This window comes from Arvicanthis niloticus, chromosome 24, assembly GCF_011762505.2.
Source record: "Arvicanthis niloticus isolate mArvNil1 chromosome 24, mArvNil1.pat.X, whole genome shotgun sequence".
Lineage (NCBI taxonomy): Eukaryota > Metazoa > Chordata > Mammalia > Rodentia > Muridae > Arvicanthis > Arvicanthis niloticus.
This window is the reverse complement of record NC_133432.1, coordinates 31,116,180-31,134,306: the sequence shown is the minus strand read 5'-3', so window position 1 is coordinate 31,134,306 and position 18,127 is coordinate 31,116,180. Positions and strand designations below refer to the sequence as shown.

General features: G+C 48.0%; 2 protein-coding genes across 2 annotated transcripts; one reads left to right on the top strand and one right to left on the bottom strand.

Moving 5' to 3' along the window:
* Positions 1–1,690: 1,690 nt before the first annotated feature.
* Positions 1,691–13,188, bottom strand: Nudt1 (nudix hydrolase 1). Its single transcript, XM_076923509.1, has 4 exons — positions 13,115–13,188; positions 5,094–5,257; positions 4,440–4,585; positions 1,691–2,200 (listed from the first exon to the last, which is right to left on the bottom strand). Exons 2-4 carry the CDS (start codon positions 5,243–5,245, stop codon positions 2,028–2,030), a joined length of 471 nt encoding a protein of 156 aa, XP_076779624.1. The 5' UTR covers positions 5,246–5,257; positions 13,115–13,188; the 3' UTR covers positions 1,691–2,027.
* Mrm2 (mitochondrial rRNA methyltransferase 2) lies at positions 13,161–17,408 on the top strand. The gene is made up of 3 exons (XM_076923508.1): positions 13,161–13,214; positions 13,760–14,049; positions 16,444–17,408. The coding sequence occupies exons 1-3, from the start codon at positions 13,207–13,209 to the stop codon at positions 16,884–16,886; spliced, it is 741 nt and encodes a 246-aa protein (XP_076779623.1). The 5' UTR covers positions 13,161–13,206; the 3' UTR covers positions 16,887–17,408.
* The last annotated feature ends 719 nt before the right edge of the window (positions 17,409–18,127 follow it).

The following is an 18,127-nucleotide window of genomic DNA, read 5'->3' as shown; positions in this document are numbered from 1 at the left end:
CTGTGAGCTAAACCACACTCCCATAAGTAACCACAGAAAATGCCCTGGCTCGCTCAGGCTTTACAGAATCATTTCTTTGATTGGTCTTTGGAGCCCGATTAGTTCAGTTCTTTTCCTATTGCTACGATGAAATTCCCCAACAGAAGAAATACAGTGGGAAAGGGGTTAGCTCATAGGCCTGTCACCTTGGGGGAGTGGGGAGCCATCTTGTAAGAGTTTGAGCCAGTTGGGCACATTGCATCCAAAGTGAAGCAGGGAACAGATCAAAGTGTGCACACCAGTGCTCCACTTCCTAGGAATTCCCTTCCTAGGAAGCCCTGCCACTCCCAGTGGGCAGGTCTTCCTACTTCCCGAGACGTGTCCACAGGCCATCCTGATGTAGACAGTCCTTCTCTGAGATGCTCTTCCCCAATGACTCTAAATTATGTCTAGTTGACAGTTAAAACTGATGTCATCAGGGCTACAGAGATGGCTCAGCAGTTAAGAGGACTTGCTGTTCTCACGACCTGAGTTCAGTTTCTCGTACCCCCATGCCAGGTTGCTCCCAAGGTCCTATAACTTCAGCTCCAGTGGAACTGCCATCTGCCCTCCACGGTACCTGTACTCACATGCACGTCCCCCCCACCCCATGCACCTGGTTAAGAAGGAATCCAAGAGGAAGGCCTGCAGCAGTCTTTCTCAGCACTTACGCCTCGGCCCCTTTAGGTTTAGGGAGTTTCAGCTAAGAATGTATTTGGCTTTTGATCATGACACAATGTGTGTGTATACTGTAAATTATATAATTATAATACATACTATAAATTACATAATTTACAGTATACACAACAATATATGTGGGAGATGTGCACGTGAGTGCTAGTGCCTGTGGAGGCCAAAAGAGGGTGCCAGCTTCTCTGAGGCTGGAGGTACAGGTGGTTATGAGCTGCCAGCTGTGGATGCTGGGAACTGACTTAAGAGCAGTACTGCTGGCCCCATTGGTCCAGCCCTCCTCTTGGGATTTCCTTAAAGGCTCCCTCTTCCTGAGGGAGGAGTGTTTTATGTGAAATAGTTAGGATGCAGTGTGAAGTGGGACAGCATGCTTTCCACTGACCTCCATACACATTGTGAGGTTCCTGTTTAAGTGCAGCCTGGAAGTTCTGGCTACCCTGCCCCCCACATTAGGGGAGTGCCTGCTTCACACAGACACCACAGCAATGGGGAATGTGGCTGTGATCTGGGTGGGACCCTGTGGCAGGTTGTCTCGATCAGGATTTGCAGGCTCTCCTGATTGGTTATCTTTACCTGATTTGCTCACCAATCTCAGCCTAGGAGGCTTCACCTGTGTCTGTCTATATACCTCCTTGAACACAGCCTTTCAGTCAGACCAGCCCCTAGCTGGAGTCCAGGTCCTGGTTGGCAAGCCCAACCGCCTGCCAGAGGAATACTTATCTTGCTCTGAGACACCATCCCCAGCTGCCTCCTGATACCCATGGCTCTAGTTTCTCTCAGTGTCAGCTCTCCACAGTTTTTCTTCAGGTGCCTGCTCTTGCCTGGCATCCTGCAAGAAAAGAGTCCTTACCTTTTGGTGTTTGTCCACCCTGTTTGGGGTAGTGGGATAAGACTAAGAATTGGCTGTCTGGGTGCCTGGTAGTATCTCTCTTTCCTGTCCAGCTACCTGTACCACTTCTTGACACTGAAGTCACACAGCAGCTTAGGGGAGCAATGGTTTATTTTGGCTCATCCATCGAGGGGATATAGTCCATCGTGGAAGATGGGACACAGAAACAGGAGTGAGCAGGAAGTGGTGCTCACTTATAAAGCCTTAAGGCCCACCCTCCATCTCTCCAACCCTCGGGGGCTCCATTCCACCATCAACCTTCTAAAACAGGACCGGTAGGTGGAGACGAATTCAAACTGTATTGGTGACATTTCACATTTCAACCCCAACACCTTGCAAACAGAAAATACCCTCCCCTGCTTGTGCCATTGGACTGACAGCTTGTGGCTGTGTCGCAACCTGAGTGGTCAGAACTGGCCAGACCTCTGTATTAGAATCCATCCACCTCACGCAGGGAGTAATCCAGGATGGTGTCCTGATCGTGGAACTTGAAGTGCCCACAGAACTTCTTCTTCTGAAGCAGGAGTGGGAACCAGTAGCTGTCATCCGGCCACATGTGGGCAAAGGGGATCTGGTCCAGTTGGAACCACTGAGGGCGCATTTCTGGATGGGGGGTGGGGGAGGGAGAAGAAAATAGATTTCAGCTGACCTGAGAGGGATTACTTCTGGATGTGTGTGAATACCTGTTTGGAGATTTTGTTTTGTTTGAGACATGGTCTCACTATTCAGCCCCGGCTGGCCTTGAACGCAGAGCTCCGTTAGGTATGGATATGTCTGTGTGAACCAGTGCCACCAATGTGTGGGTACTAGAGAAAGGCAGAAGAGGGGCTGGAGTTAGAGCCGGCCACACGCTAACTAGTGCAGGTGCTGGACACTAACGTGGGTCCTCTGGAGGACCAGCAAGCGCTCCTAGCCATTGAAACCTCTCTCCTGCTGTTTTTGATGTTGGTCAAAAAAAAAAAAAGTTTACAGCTAGAGAGATGGCTCAAAGGTTAAGAGCACTGGCTGCTCTTCCAGAGGTCCTGAGTTCAATTCCCAGCAACTACATGATGGCTCACAACCATCTGTAATGAGATCTAGTCCCCTCTTCTGGCCTGCAGGCATATGTGCAGGCAGAATGATGTATACATAATAAATAAATTTAAAAAAAAAGCCAGGCAGTGGTGGTGCACACCTTTAATCCCAGTACTTGGGAGGCAGAGGCAGGCGGATTTCTGAGTTCAAGACCAGAGAGTTCCAGGACAGCCAGGGCTACACAGAGAAACCTTGCCTCGAAAAACCAAAAAAAAAAAAAAAAAAAAAAAAAAAAAAAAAAAAAAAAACCAAAAAAAAAAAAAAAAACCAAAAAAAAAAAAAAAAAAACCAATAAGCAAACAAGTTTACCGTTTTATTTTTTAACTGCATGTATGTTCATGTGTTGGTTTCAGCCCATAGAGGCCAAAGACATTGGATCCCCCTGAAGCTGGTGTTAATCTGTTGTGAGCCACCTGATGTGGGTGCTGGGAATCAAACGTGGGTTCTCTGGAAGAGCAGTATGTGATCTTAGCTGCTGAATCAGCTTTCTAATATTATCCCCTTTAAACATTTTGTAAAAATTATTTTATGTGTATGAGTGTTTTGCCTGGATACCGCATGCATGCAGTTCCTACAGACACCAGAAGAGGGCACCAGATCCCCTGGAACTGAGTTCTGGACAGGTATGAGCAGCCCTTTGGGTACCGCTAAAAGCAGGGGGCCCTCTGCAGGAGCAAGTGCTCTTAACCTCTGAGCCCTTGTCTCCTCGTCCCACACTGTAGCCCAGGCTGATCTGGAATGAGTAGCAATCCTCCTGCCTCATATTCCTGGTTGCTGGGTTTATAGGTGTGCCACACCACCATGCCTGCTTTATTTTCTTGGATACAGGGACTTTTCTTTGTAGCTCTGACTGACCTGGCATTGAGTATGGTGCCCAAGCTAATCTTGAATTTGAAGCCATCCTCCTGCTTCAGCTTCTTTGGTTCTGGGATGATCAATGTGTACCACTATACTTGGCTTATTTGAGAAAGGAGCCTGGTCTAATTTTATAGCTCATCCTTATGACCACCTGTTGGTTTTGACAGAGTTATTTTATGTAGCTCAGGCTGGCCTAGAACCCGTTCTGTAGCCTAGTGTTACCTCACATTCAGTCTTTCTGCCTCAACGCTGGGATTATGGACGCGCCTCAACATACCTGGATATTTTCTTACTTGTTTCTGAGACCTAATCTCCTGTGTTGGGATTGCAGACATGAAACACCACATGATTCATGTCACCCCTGGGGATGGAACTTTGTGTTTGCTAATCAAGCCTCCTGCCAACTGAACTACACCCTAGCTGCGGCCATTCCTCCTCTTCCTCCTCCTCCTCTTCTTTTTTCAAGACAAGGTTTTTCTGTGTAGCTCTGACTGTCCTGGAACTTACGATGTAGACCAGGCTGGCCTCAAACTAGATCTGCCTGGCTCTGTCTCTCAAGTGCTGGGATTAAAGGCATGCAGCACTACCAGCTGGTTCTTCTTCCTTTTTTTTTGAAACAAGGTCTCACAATGTAGATCCGGTTGGTTTTGAGCTCACAGAGATAGCTTCCTCTTCCTCTCAAGTGTTGGGATAAAAATGTATGTACCAACATGGCTGATTTCCGTATTGTGTGAAATAAAGAAATGGACTCATCCCCAGACTACAAGGCTGATTTGCCTGGCTGACCCTGGTTCAGACGCTAAGCAAGGATAGGAGGGCGGGCAGACTTGGGGCCTATGCTTGGCAAGGGCTGGTTCCTTTCTCTAGGCAGGCAGTTGAGTCTGGGTATCCTTCCCTGCCCATGGCTCACCTTCACTCTCTGTGGGCGTCCCGTGCACGTGGTCAGTAGAGAAGATATGCACGTCCATCAGCTCAGGGGAACCCACAAACTCAAATGAGATGTGGCCTACCTTGTGCAGTGTGTCCACTCTCAGACCACTTTCTTCCAGAAGCTCCCTGGGCATATAAAGAAGGACACGGGCATTAGCTAGCTTGTGAGTACAGCATTCGTGCTTACAGGGATAGGGCCATGGGACTGCAGCCCCGGGACTTGTGATCTGCATATTCCAGGAAGACATCATGCAGAGGTATTGCTATAACCAGTTTAGGAATGAACTTGAACTTCATAAATTCAGACATGGTATCGCACACCTATAATCCCAACACTAAGGGGGAAAATTGAAAGCAGGAAAATTTGGGGATTGGAAACCACCTGGGTTACATAATTAAAAGCCACCTGAAATGTGTAGAAAGACCCTTTAAGGGGGCTAGAGAGATGGTTTAGCAGTTGGAAGCCCATGCTTTTAGTCCCAACCCTCTGGAAGTAAAAGGCAGGTGGATTTCCGTGAGTTCAAGGCCAGCTTGGTCTACGTAGCATCTGTCAGTCTCAAGGGTATGTTTCCTACTCTCTTGGGCTTCAGCCCCAGCTAGGCCGGCTCTGTGGTCAGACCTTACTTTTCCTCACCTCTTAGCCCCTTCTTCAATGGTCTCTCCTTCCTGCACCTTGCCCCCGAAGCCATTCCAGCGGCCAGCACCAAAGCCCCTCTTCTTCATGCCCAGTAGAACTCGCTGAGGCTGTAGCACCAGCACGAGGGTATAGAGCTTGGGGGTGCTCATGGTCTCCTGGGTCTGTAAAGAGGATCAGAAAATGGGGTCTGATTGGCCTGTGGTCTGTTAGACCATGCACCACGTGTGCGCTGTTGTAGGCAGGAGGGAGGGAGACTCAGTCTGAGAGAGGGGCATGGTATGGCCTACTGGTAAGTACACAGTCAGAGGATACACCCTGTTATCAGGGCATGTACAAATGTGCCTTTGAGGTCCCCTTTTCATTTATTTTTATGTTATTTATTTGTGGTGCTGGAGAAGGAACTCAAAGTCTTGAGCATGCTAGGCAGGGGCTCTACCACTGAGCCACACCCCAGCCCCTCACTGGGGGATTCTAGGCAGGGGCTCTACCACTGAGCCACACCCCAGCCCCTCACTGGGGGATTCTAGGCAGGGCCTCTACCACTGAGTCACACCCCAGCCCCTCACTGGGGGATTCTAGGCAGGGGCTCTACCACTGAGCCACACCCCAGCCCCTCACTGGGGGATTCTAGGCAGGGGCTCTACCACTGAGCCACACCCCAGCCCCTCACTGGAGGATTCTAGGCAGGGGCTCTGCCACTGAGCCACACCCCAGCCCCTCACTGGGGGATTCTAGGCAGGGGTTCTACCACTGAGCCACATACCCCAGCCCCTCCCTGGGGGATTCTAGGCAGGGGTTCTACCACTGAGCCACACCCCAGCCCCTCCCTGGGGGATTCTAGGCAGGGGCTCTACCACTGAGCCACACCCCAGCCCCTCACTGGGGGATTCTAGGCAGGGGCTCTACCACTGAGCCACACCCCAGCCCCTCCCTGGGGGATTCTAGGCAGGGGCTCTACCACTGAGCCACACCCCAGCCCCTCCCTGGGGGATTCTAGGCAGGGGCTCTACCACTGAGCCACACCCCAGTACTGAGCCACCTTCCCAGCCTCTAGAACAAGCTTCTTATTATTTTTATTGTCTCCTTGGCCTCAACTGGCTAAGGCAGTGTCCAGAAGCTGGGACCCTCCTAGGAGGATGCAGTGTATACGAAAAGGAACTTGAACAAGGGCTGGAGAAATGGCAGCGGTTAAGTGGTTAAGCAGCAGTGGCTGCTCTTGCAGAGGACTGCGTTTCCGTTCCTAGCATCCACATGGTGGCTCACAACTGTTTAACTCCAGTTCTGGCGCCCTCTTCTGGCATCCTTGGGTACCAGGCACACATATAAATGCAAACAAAACGCCTACACTTCAGCTGGAGAGAAGGATGACTCGGTGGTTAAGAGCACTGGCTGCTCTTCCAGAGGTACTAAGTTCAATTCCCAGCGAGCACATGGTAGCTCACAACTGTGTGTAACTCCAGCTCCAGAGGATATGGCCCCTTACACAGACATACTTGCAAGCAAGCCATCAATGTACATAAAAATCAACCTTTTAAAAAATTCTATACGCCGAGGCCAGCCTGGTCTACAGAGTGAGTTCCAGGACAGCCAGGACTATACAGAGAAACCCTGTCTTGAAAAACCAAAAAAAAAAAAAAAAAAAAAAAAAAAAAAACCTATATGCACACAATATAAGTTAACTTAAAAAAGAAAGAATAAGAAAGGGGGAAAGAAAGGGGACCTGGAGGCTTGGGCCTGGTGCTGAGGCATGTCAGAAGTGAGGTTAGCATTGGCCTGTGTCCTGACTAGCCTGTGCCAGAGGCTCTGCTTTCCTAACTCAGCCATCTTTTATTAAGCACCAGCTGTATATAGCTGTCTTTCAAATCCACAGGTGACTGGTACCATGATGCTCAACCCTGCCGTGGATACAGGAATTGAAGTATGATGAAATCATTTGTGTGAACTGGCACATTTGCCTGTAACTTACAGACGCCCTCTGGCCCACTTTACATGCAAACTCTGTGACTAGCTTTTATGTAGCAATGACAAATGTCCTCATATACCATATGGATGAGTGTGCTATGCGGGTGAGTGTGCCAATCGGGTGAGTGTGCCACGAGGGTGAGTGTGCCATGCAGGTGAGTGTGCTATGTGGGTGTGCCATGCAGTGAGTGTGCTATGCAGGTGAGTGTGCCATGCAGGTGAGTGTGCCATGTGGGTGAGTGTGCCACGAGGGTGAGGGTGCCATCTGTTTTGCAAGTATTTTAAATGAGACAGGGTTGTGCCATGTACTCCAGTCTGGACTTAAACTCGCAATCTTCCCAACTGGACAGGCTGAGTGTAGAGCAACAGGCGTCTACCAGCGTTGCGTAGCAACTTGACTCAGTGAGGTGAGCTGTGGCAACAGATAGGAATGCGGTCGAATGGGCGTGGCTATGGCTCTGTTGATTGGCATTGCTTCAAACACAGTCCACACAGTTTTCCCCTCTGCAAACGGAAATACCTCATCTCACACAGTTGCTGGGCTTATTGCATGGGGATACTTCTTGTAAGCACAAAGTTAATTGGGGCTGGGGAATATTTTTGATTTACTGGTTGAATTGGTCTAACAATGAGACCACAGATATGATTAAGAAAGAAGGCTGAGCAGGGCAGTGGTGGCACACGCCTTTAATCCCAGCACTCAGGAGGCAGAGGCAGGCAGATTTCTGAGTTCGAGGCCAGCCTGGTCTACAGAGTTCCAGGAGGAGGTCAGAAGAGGGCGTTGGCTCTCTTGGAACTAGAGTTAAAGATGGTTATGAGTGACTGGTTTCTTCCGGTCTGGGCCCCCGAGCACTGAGCAGATCCCGGGCAGCAGCTCTGCCCCCAATCTCACAGAACCCAGATGAAGCAGGGCTCCCAGGAGCTCTAACCTGGGCAGTATCTTAGGTAAGGAGACAGCAATGACCACCCCAAACGGAGTAACTGGGACCCACAAGGACCCAGGAAGTCACTTCTGGCCCAGAACACTGAGCAGATCTTGGGCCCCAGCTCTTACCCCAGTACTAACACCCAACCCACACAGTTCTGATACAACCAAGATAGTAGGAAAGACAGGCTCCAGTCAGAGACAGGACAGGTAGCACTAAGGAGATCCAGATGGTGAAAGGCAAGCTCAAGAACATAAGCATCAGCAACCCAGGGTACTTGGCATCATTAGAACCTAGTTCTCCCACACAAGAAAGTCCTGAATTCCCTGTATCACTAGGAAAGCAAGATTCAGATTTAAAATCCCTTCTCATGATGATGATAGAGGACTTTAAGAAGGACATAAATAACACTCTCAAAGAATTTGAGGAGAACACAGGTAAACAGGTAGAAGCCCTTAAAGTGGGAACACAAAAATCCCTTAAAGAATTACAAGAGAACACAACCAAACAGGTGAAGGAATTGAACAAAACCATCCAGGACATAAAAATGGAAGTAGAAACAAAAAAGAAATCACAAAGGGAGACTACCCTGGAGATAGAAAACCTAGGAAAGAAATCAGGAGTCACAGATGCAAGCATTACCAACAGAATACAAGAGATAGAAGAGAGAATCTCATGTGCAGAAGATACCACAGAAAATATTGACACAGTTGTCAAAGAAAACTCAAAATGCAAAAAGTTCTTAATACAAAATATCCAGGAAATCCAGGACAAAATGAGAAGGCCAAACCTAAGGATAATAGGTATAGCTGAGAGTAAAGATTCCCACTTAAAGGGCCAATAAATATCTTCAACAAAATTATAGAAGAAAACTTCCCTAAAGAACGAGATACCTATAAACATACAAGAAGCCTATAGAACACCAAATAGACTAGACCAGAACAGAAATATCTCTGTCACATAATAATCAAAACACCAAGTGCACAAAACAAAGAAAGAATATTAAAAGCAGTAAGGGAAAAAGGCCAAGTAACATATAAAGGCAGACCTATCAGAATTACACCAGACTTCTCACCAGATATAATAAAAGCTAGAAGATGCTGGACAGATGTCATACAGACCCTAAGAGAACACAAATGCCAGCCCAGGCTACTATACCCAGCAAAACTCTCAATTACCATAGATGAAGAAACCAAGATATTCCACGACAAAACCAAATTTACACAATATCTTTCCACAAACCCAGCATTACAAAGGATAATAGCAGGAAAGCTCCAATACAAGGAGGGAAATTGTACCCTAGAAAAAGCAAGAAAGTAATCCTCTGCCAACAAGTCCAAAAGAAGATAGTTACACCAAGATAATTTCACCTCTAATTAAAAAAAATAACAGAAAGCAACAATCACTGTTCCTTAATATCTCTTAACATCAATGGACTCAATTCCCCAATTAAAAGACATAGGCTAATGGACTGGATATATAAACAGGACCCAGCATTTTGCTGCATACAGGAAACCCACCTCAGTGCAAAGACAGACTCTACCTTAGAAACAAATTTTCAAGCAAATGGTCCTAAGAAACAAGCTGGAGTAGCCATTCTATAATCTCCAGCCCGAGAACACAAAGGGAGGGACTCATAGCTCCACCTGTATAGGTAGTTGAGGGTGGCCTTGCCAGGCATCAGTGGAAGTGGACAGCCTTGGTACCTGAATGTTTGGACTCCCTAGTGTTGGGGAATTTCAAGAGTAGGGAGGTAGGAATGAGAGGATTGTGGGAACCCACCCGCATAGTAATTGGAGGAGGGGGCATGGGGTAAGGGGTTAGGCATCAGTGGAAGTGGAGGGCCTTGGTGCCTGAAAGTTTGGATTCCCTAGTGTTGGGGAATTTGAGAGCAGGGAGGCGAAAATGGGAGGATGGTGGGAGCACACCTTCATAGAAACTCCCAGAATTATATGGACTAGACATGACAGAGGCAGGCCGCCAGAAAACTAGATTCCAGAATTCAAACAAAAAGTTATCTTGATACTAAAATTTGTTTTGAGAATTGTATATTGCAGAATACACAGCCTCGGTGTATCTACTCATCAAGTGAGCTGAGCAGACCTGCTCGAACCTCTGATGTCCTGGAATTCCAGCTGGATGCAGTGACGACACAGACATCAGAGGCTTATCAATTTACTCTTCCCCCTGCCCCTCCTCTAGTATCTCAAGTCCCATAATCAGCTTGAAGAAGTTAATGAAGAGTCAACATCCCTATTCCATAGGCTTGGGGACTGAGGTGCTTAATACTGGGCTGTCTTTCTAGGGAAAAGTAGTGGTTTTGGTGGAACAGGGAGGATTAGCTAGGATTTATTGCATAGCCATAACTTACTGGTAGAAATATGTATAATTGTTATTAAGATAAAGTTATAATTTCTTAAATGGTACAAAATTTACTTTGATTTCAAATTTAAGGTTTTCATTGCTATGAGCTTCTTCTTCTTTTTTTTGAGACAGGGTTTCTCTGTGTAGTCCTGGCTGTCCTGGAACTCACTCTGTAGACCAGGCTGGCCTCGAACTCAGAAATCTGCCTGCCTCTGCCTCCCAAGTGCTGGGATTAAAGGCATGCGCCACCACCACCCTGCTGAGATTCTTATTGATATAAAAGTGAGATTAATATTGTTACTCTCATAGGCATTGTGCCTATATAACACATTTAGGAATACAAGGCTTAGACCCAGTCCTTCTTTAACTTTTCTAACTGATTTGAGATGGTTAGCCTGTGAGTTAAGGGCCTATCGCAAATTCATGGCTCTGAGTTTATTGTTAGGGTGTTTTCTATATTTTATTTAGAAATAGCTGAGAGGAGTTAACAGATAACAGTCCAGATTGCCTTACATGGATAGTTGGTTTTTAAAACGTCAGAAGTCCACAGAATTCATGTTACAAACATTTCTGTATTAATGTTCATTTTGATTAAAGACCTGTCTTCCCCTGACAGCTTCCTGTCTTAGATTCTAAGAAGAAATTGAGCATCTTTGGAGTTATTCCAGTTGTGGTGAGACAGCCACTAGGCAAGAATTGCCTTTTTTCATCTACAGACAAGTCACTGTCCAGAAAAGGACACACTTGTGGAATAGTTGACTGATTATATCTGCCAAGACAGAGTAATCAGCCCTTAATAATTCTGCATCACTAGGTCTGTCAGATGATCCTGGGCCAGAAGGCTGAAGACCAGATGCTCCAACGTTCTGTAGTATAGGGAGTGTCCAGGTGTTCAGAGGTCTCTATAATTTGGTTTAGTTTTAGAAGCTATGCTTTGTGCTTCCCATAATTTCAGTTAACTCAGTCATTCTGGATTTCTGATGGGGTTGAAGACTTATAGTCTCATAGCCAATCCTGGCTATTTACTTTGAGAGAAAAGGTTTGAGAGGATGGTTTTCAACTGACATTCTAAAGCCAAGGAAAAAAAGCCAGGTTCAGAACTAAGCCTTGTAGTTAGGAGAGATGACAGAGGTTCTGTTTAGTCAACAAAATGATGGACTGGGTATTAGGTCTATCTTGTACCTTACTGACCCAAATTGGTATAGTTATGCTCTAATTGTATTTTAAGAGAAAAGTTTTATTTTAACAGTAAGGGTGATAAATAGGAGGAGCTAAGGTGGGAAGAGTAAGGAGAGAAAGAGGAGGAGTAAGCAGAGAAAGAGGAGGAGTAAGGAGAGGAGGAGCTAGGTGACAATAGAAGTGGGGGACATGGAGGTGGATGTTCTCGTGTCTCCACCAATCAAAGATAGTTGATATATGTAGGTTGGGTATTGGGTTACACTTCTGATTGTATGGGCATCTTGTTATTGAACATTACCAAACTTATAAAGCCTTTGATTAACATTAAAAAAAATAGTATAAAAGCGAAAAGGAGAAGTGGGGATGGGATAGGGGCTTTCTAGGGAAGGGAAATGGTGAAAGGGGATGGCATCTGAAATGTAAATAAAATATCCAATAAAGATTTTCACATCTCAAGAAAAAAAAAGATGGTTGTGAGCCACCATGTGGTGCTGGGAATCTGATCTTGGTCCTCCCTCTCTAGGAGCACCCGGTGTTCTTTCCTGCCCATACCTTATTTTTTTTCAAGGATTTTGCTTTTATTTATGTATGTATGTGTGTTGTTGTTTGTCTCTGTATGCAAAAAATTCACGTGGCTACTCATGGAAGCCAGAAGAGGATGATGGATTCCCCTGAAGCTGGAGTTACAGGCATTGCAAGCCACCTTACATCCGGTGCTGAGAATCAAAATACAACAGCACCAAGTACTTTTAACCACTGAGACATCTCTGTCTGTTTCTGCACATATGTATGCATACATACATTACATATACATATGAATGAGACAGGGTCTTTCACTGGAGCCTGTAGCTCATGGATTCAGAGAGACTAGGTGACCAGACTCCTCCGGGGACCAAACTGTCTCTGTTTCCTGGCACTGAGGTAGGTTACAGGTGCATGCCACCATGGTTTTTTATGTGGGTTCTGAGCCTCGAACTCAGGTTCTCATGCACGTGAGGCAAGCATTTCACAGGCGTCTATCACCCCAGTTCCAATCAACCTTGTTTTCAAAATCTGAGCCATATAGTAAGAACAGTGGAAGACTTTCTTATTTTCTGAAGAGAAAACTAATGCTCCGTCTAAGTTTGAAACGGGGTCAAATGGCAGAGCCTATAAGCAAACAAGGGTGTCCTGGGCATTAATTTAGTGTCCCGTCAGAGCAGGTGGCTGTGATAGCTGGTAAATCGTGTTGGAGACAGTGCACATGGATTGCAGAGCCCAGAACCTGCCTGCAGGGGGCACTCTGCCAATGCCGTTCCCTAGCCTCTCCTTCCAGAGGCTATGCCTGGTATAGCCAGGCTGCAAACTGCCTATGCACCAGTTTACCGCCCTGGTCCCCTCTTCCTCTCTTTTCTGCTCCCTACTTTCTGTAGTTCCCCTGGTCTTCCCGACCTCAGGTCTACTCCGCACCCCAGTTTCCCTGCTGGGCTCGAAGCAGCTTCCTAGTCCTCCCGCCTCTTCTCCTCCCCAGATCTCCCCCAGCACCCCACTCCCGATCCCCCGCGTCTCGCTCGCACCCAGAACTCAAGCACGGCGAACCATCCATACCTTCGCGCCAAGCCGGTTTCCCGGGGCGGAGTCTCGCGTTGGAAGCGAGGGCGGGACTTCCGGCGGCGGGAGGAAAGCGCCAGCAAGCAACCATGGCGGGGTGAGTGGAGTTACGGGGTTCTCCCACACTAAAAGGGCGCCTGTTGCAAGCGGGAGCGGAGTAGATGACAATAGTGGGGAGCTCAGTGAATTGTGCTGCAGAAGAGCGCTGGCGACCTCCGGCCCTGGGAGAGGGCCTGAGTGAGGGTTGCATCGTAGAAATAGGTCCGCGGAAAACGCTGTGCATGAGTGAGGATTGGAGTTCAGATCCCCAGAACCTACAAAACGCTGGACTTGTGTGCTGACCAAATGTAACGCCAGTGCTGGGGAGGCAGAGAGAAGGGGTGTCTGGAGAAAGCTGGCGAGATAGACTGGCAGGTTAGCGACCTTACCTTAATATGTAAGGTTGAAAGCAAGCAAGGGGACGTCCCTTTTCTACTTTGGGTTCCCATACACACTCAGACACATATGCACACACATGCTAATACACATGCATGCATACCGCACATACATATGCGGGGGGTGGGGGGGAGTAGGTTGAGCCAAGACCACCTGCTTGCCTCTCTGTGGAATGTCCATCTGCTAACTCCTTTCTCACCATTTCAGGTATCCGAAGCTGGTAGGCGTTCCCCTTAAGGTTCGGAGATTGCACACAGCAGTGTGTCACTACAAGGGCCGGACGGGCGCTGAGCACCTGTGGCTGATGCGGCACCTAAAGGACCCGTTTGTGAAGGCCGCAAAGGTGGAGAGTTACCGCTGCCGCAGCGCCTTCAAGCTCCTGGAGATGAACAAGAAACATCACATCCTGAGACCTGGGCTCCGGGTGCTGGACTGCGGGGCCGCTCCGGGAGCCTGGAGTCAGGTGGCAGTGCAGAGCGTCAACGCTACAGGCGCAGGTGGGACGATTGTTGCTCCCAGCTCCTCTGACTGCCTTGAGCTGGAGGGAATACTAGTGAGCCGCTCATTACCCAGAGACATTGTCTGAGGAGCTTTCTAAGTGGGTATAGAGATGAGAGTTATAGAGGAATATAACACAGGCTGGGGTTAGGCTCCCGCAGGCCTACGAGGTGAGGCAGGATTAGAAGTTCAAGATCATCCCAGCTACACAGTATATTGGCACTCATTAAAAAAGGGTAGAGTTTGGGGTTTGGGGAGGGAACATGGGGTGGTGGTAATGCTATGAAGATGGGTTAGTCAGCAGTGGCTTTCACTCTGTGGGTTGTGACCCCCTTTGAGAGTAGCATTTCGGATAGCCTGCATATCAGATATTTACATTATGATTCATAACAGCAGCAAAATTACAGTGATGAAGCAGCAACAAAAATAACTTTATGGCCGCCTGGTGGTGGCGCACGCCTTTAATTCCAGCACTTGGGAGGCAGAGGCAGGCGGATTTCTGAGTTCGAGGCCAGCCTGGTCTACAGAGTGAGTTCCAGGACAGCCAGGGCTACACAGAGAAACCCTGTCTCGAAAAACAAACAAACAAACAAACAAACAAACTAACTAACTAACTAACTAACTAACTTTATGGTTGGGTCACCACATGAGGAGCTGCATTAAAGGGTTCCAGCGTTAAGAAGGTTGAGAAACACTGGCTTGGTTGAATGGTGTGTGGCGGGCGCTAAGGCTGATGGCCTGAGTTCTCTCCCCAGGACTTACACTGTGGAGGGGAGGACTGACACCTGTGGACTCCACACGTGACTAAATAAGCAAAATGTTTAAAAAAGAACAAAGAAGTGGGTTCTATAAGAAAGAAGGCTGAGCACGCCAGGGGAAGCAAAGCCAGTATACAGCACCCCTCCATGGCCTCAGCTTCTGCCTCCAGGCTCCAGCCTTGACTGAGTTCCTGTTCTGGTTTCTTTCAATGACAGTGATATGGATGTGTAAGTCAAATAGACCCTTTCTTCTCCCACTTGAGTTTTGGTCATGGTGTTTCATCATAGCAATAGAAACCCCAAGACAGCAGGGTTTGGGGACAGGATGATTCATGCTTCCCTGACACCTAGGATCTCATGGAGGTCCCACTGGGGCTGCCACCTCCAGGACCTCAGGGAAGGCCTCCTGCCTGGGGCCTTTGAACTCCTTACTCTGGAACTGCAATAGGCTGTGCTGTGTGTGTGTGTGTGTGTGTGTGTGTGTGTGTGTACACGCACGCACGTGCACGATAGATACTTAATAATATTCTGTATGTGAAGTGGTGCCCAGATGGGAATGAGAGAGCACAGTACCTGTGACCCAGCACTCCGCAGGCAGAAGCAGGAGAACCAGGAATTCCAGGCCTGAGTCACCTGGGTCTCAAAGAACCAAAAGCCAAAAATGAAGGGCTGGAGAGAGAGAGAGAGAGAGAGAGAGAGAGAGAGAGAGAGAGAGAGCACTGCTCTCACAGAGGACTCAAGTTCAGTTCCCAGCACCCATGTCAGGCAGCTCCCAACCTCCTTAACTTCACATCCAGGCCCTGGACTCTACAGGCACCTGCACCTGAGTGCACATTTACACATGTAAATAAATAATAAATCTAGAGAACAAAATAGCAGAGCATGGTCTCACATGCCTTTGATTCTATCCCATTAGAGGCAGAGGCATCAGTTCTCTGAATTTGAGGCCAGCCTGGGCTACATAGTGAGATTTTTCTCAAGGAATAAAAAGCAAACAAAAAAAGCAAAAAGGATTGTTGGGAGATGGGTGTGATGGTGCCCACCTGTAACCTCAAATACTCACTGTGTTAAGTCAGGAACTTATGTTTTGGGCTAGCCTGGGCTACTTAGTGAGATTCCCATTTTAGAGCCAAAGCATACACAAATAAAAAGTCATTTGGAAGAAGAATCCTTCTAGAGAGGAGGAGCCTAGGGTACTGAACTGATAGCAAAGTGGGATTCAGCACCTTGGCTGTGGTCCAACCTCTGCTTGTCAGTCATGATGATCGTGAGACCATTTTCTTTCTAGGTCTCAGCTTCCCTAACTGAGGGCCAAGGGGAGTAGAGGACATCCTACCCTCCACTACGTGTCTTTATTTTTTTCAACTTTGAGAGACAAGATCTCAATTGGTAGCTCAAACTAGCCTTGAACTTGTGACAGTCCTCCTGCCTCAGACTCCCAAGTGCTGGGATTCTAACCTGTGCCATTACATCAAACTCATGTATCTTCATACAAAAGGTCTTTTGTGCATATAAGTGCCTGTTAGCTGTTAGCTGTTATCCTTGGTCTTGGTGCCTGCCTGACTTCCTTTAGTGGCTTGTATTTTGGTAGGGAGATTATTCGTGGTGTAATAACAGATTGTGTTACTTCCGTAGATTCCAGCTCTCCCATGGGCTTCGTGCTTGGGGTCGATCTTCTTCATATATTCCCTTTGGCAGGAGCAACTTTTCTATGCCCTGCTGATGTGACTGACCCCAGAACTCTACAGAGAATTTTAGAACTGCTTCCCAGAAGGAGAGCAGACGTGATCCTGAGTGACATGGCACCGAATGCCACTGGCATCCGAGACCTCGATCACGACAGACTCATTAGCTTGTGCCTTACCCTTGTGGACATGGCTGTGGACATCCTGCATCCCGGGGGTACACTGCTGTGTAAAACCTGGGCCGGAAGTAAAAGCCAGCTGCTGCAGAAGAGACTGACCCAAGAATTCCAGAGCACAAAGGTCGTGAAACCGGAGGCCAGCAGGAAAGAGTCTTCAGAGGTGTACCTGTTAGCCACACAGTACCGTGGGAGGAAAGGCTCCCCGAAGCAGTGAGTCTGCCCTTCCGGGAGCGCTTCCGGAGCGCGGATCCAAGCTGCGTTGTGGATACGGACAGCACCCCGAGGCACCTCTGAGCCGTGAAAAAGTGCTAAGCGTGGGCAGCGCCATGGCTCAGTGAGTAAAGGGGGCTTGCTGCTAAACCTGACGCCCTGAATGCAGTGTCCCGGACCCCTATAGCAGCAAGAGAGAACCAACCAACCTCCAGAAGTTGGCCCTGACCGCTCTCATGCACGCACGCACATAATGTGCACAATATGAACTCATGTATTGGCAAGGTTAGTTTTTGACAATTTGACACAAACCTACCTGTGTCTGGGAAGAATCGGACTGAGGACTTGCCTCCATCGCCTCAGCCTGTGGGCAAGCCTGTGAGACCTTGTCTTGATGAGTGACTGATGAGGGCGGGGTGGGGGTGGGCCCAGCCCTGTGGGGGGCGGTGCCATCCCTAGGCAGGTGGGCCTGAGTTGTATGACAAAGTGGGGTGAGGAAGACTGAGGAACAAACCAGTAAACAGCACCCCCTGTGGTCTCTGCTTGAATTACTGAGAGCCCACTGTGATTTCCTTTACTGATGGAGTATGGCTGGGATGAGTGAGCCAAAGAGAGCCTTTCAAATGCTGGAAACACAACAGTCCTCTCATGATTTTATTTTTCTGGCTTTTGTTTATTTGTCTGTTTTTGAGATTGAGTGTCACCATGTAACCCAAACTATGAGCCCACAGTCCTCTTACCTTGCTTCCCAAGTGCTGGGATTACAAGTGTACACTGTCACACCCGGTTCATGCCAGGTTATGAGTAAGCTGAGTGGAGAGTGAAGGATAGAAAAGGAAAACAAGAAAAGAGCGAGGCGGTGGTGGCATGTGCCTTTCATCCGAGCAGAAGCAGGAGGACCTCTGTGACCTGTGACTTGGAGGCCAGCCTGGTCTACAGAGCGAGTTCCAGAACAGCCAGGATTACACTAAAAATAAATAAATAAATAAATAAATAAATAAATAAGTGGATGAAGGAGGGAGGGAGAAGGACCATTGATTGGATGTGCTGGGATCAAGGCTCAGTGGATGGAGGAGGGAGGGAGAAGGACCATTGATTGGATGGGCTGGGATCAAGGCTCAGTGGATGGAGGAGGGAGGGAGAAGGACCATTGATTGGACGGGCTGGGATCAAGGCTCAGCAGTAAAGAGCCTGTCTACTGTGTGGATGGCCACAAATAGATTCACTAGCACCCCCAAAACAAAA

What these genes read in the sequence shown, in the direction of transcription:
- Nudt1 (XM_076923509.1), bottom strand. Translation starts at nt 5,245, where the DNA reads ATGAGCACCCCCAAGCTCTATACCCTCGTGCTGGTGCTACAGCCTCAG. An exon ending in ATTGAAGAAGGGGCTAAGAG is followed by an intron (nt 4,586 to 5,093) that starts GTGAGGAAAAGT and finishes TTATATGCCCAG; the next exon opens with GGAGCTTCTGGAAGAAAGTG. An exon ending in GACGCCCACAGAGAGTGAAG is followed by an intron (nt 2,201 to 4,439) that starts GTGAGCCATGGG and finishes CCCCCCATCCAG; the next exon opens with AAATGCGCCCTCAGTGGTTC.
- Mrm2 (XM_076923508.1), top strand. An exon ending in CGTCAACGCTACAGGCGCAG is followed by an intron (nt 14,050 to 16,443) that starts GTGGGACGATTG and finishes TTACTTCCGTAG; the next exon opens with ATTCCAGCTCTCCCATGGGC.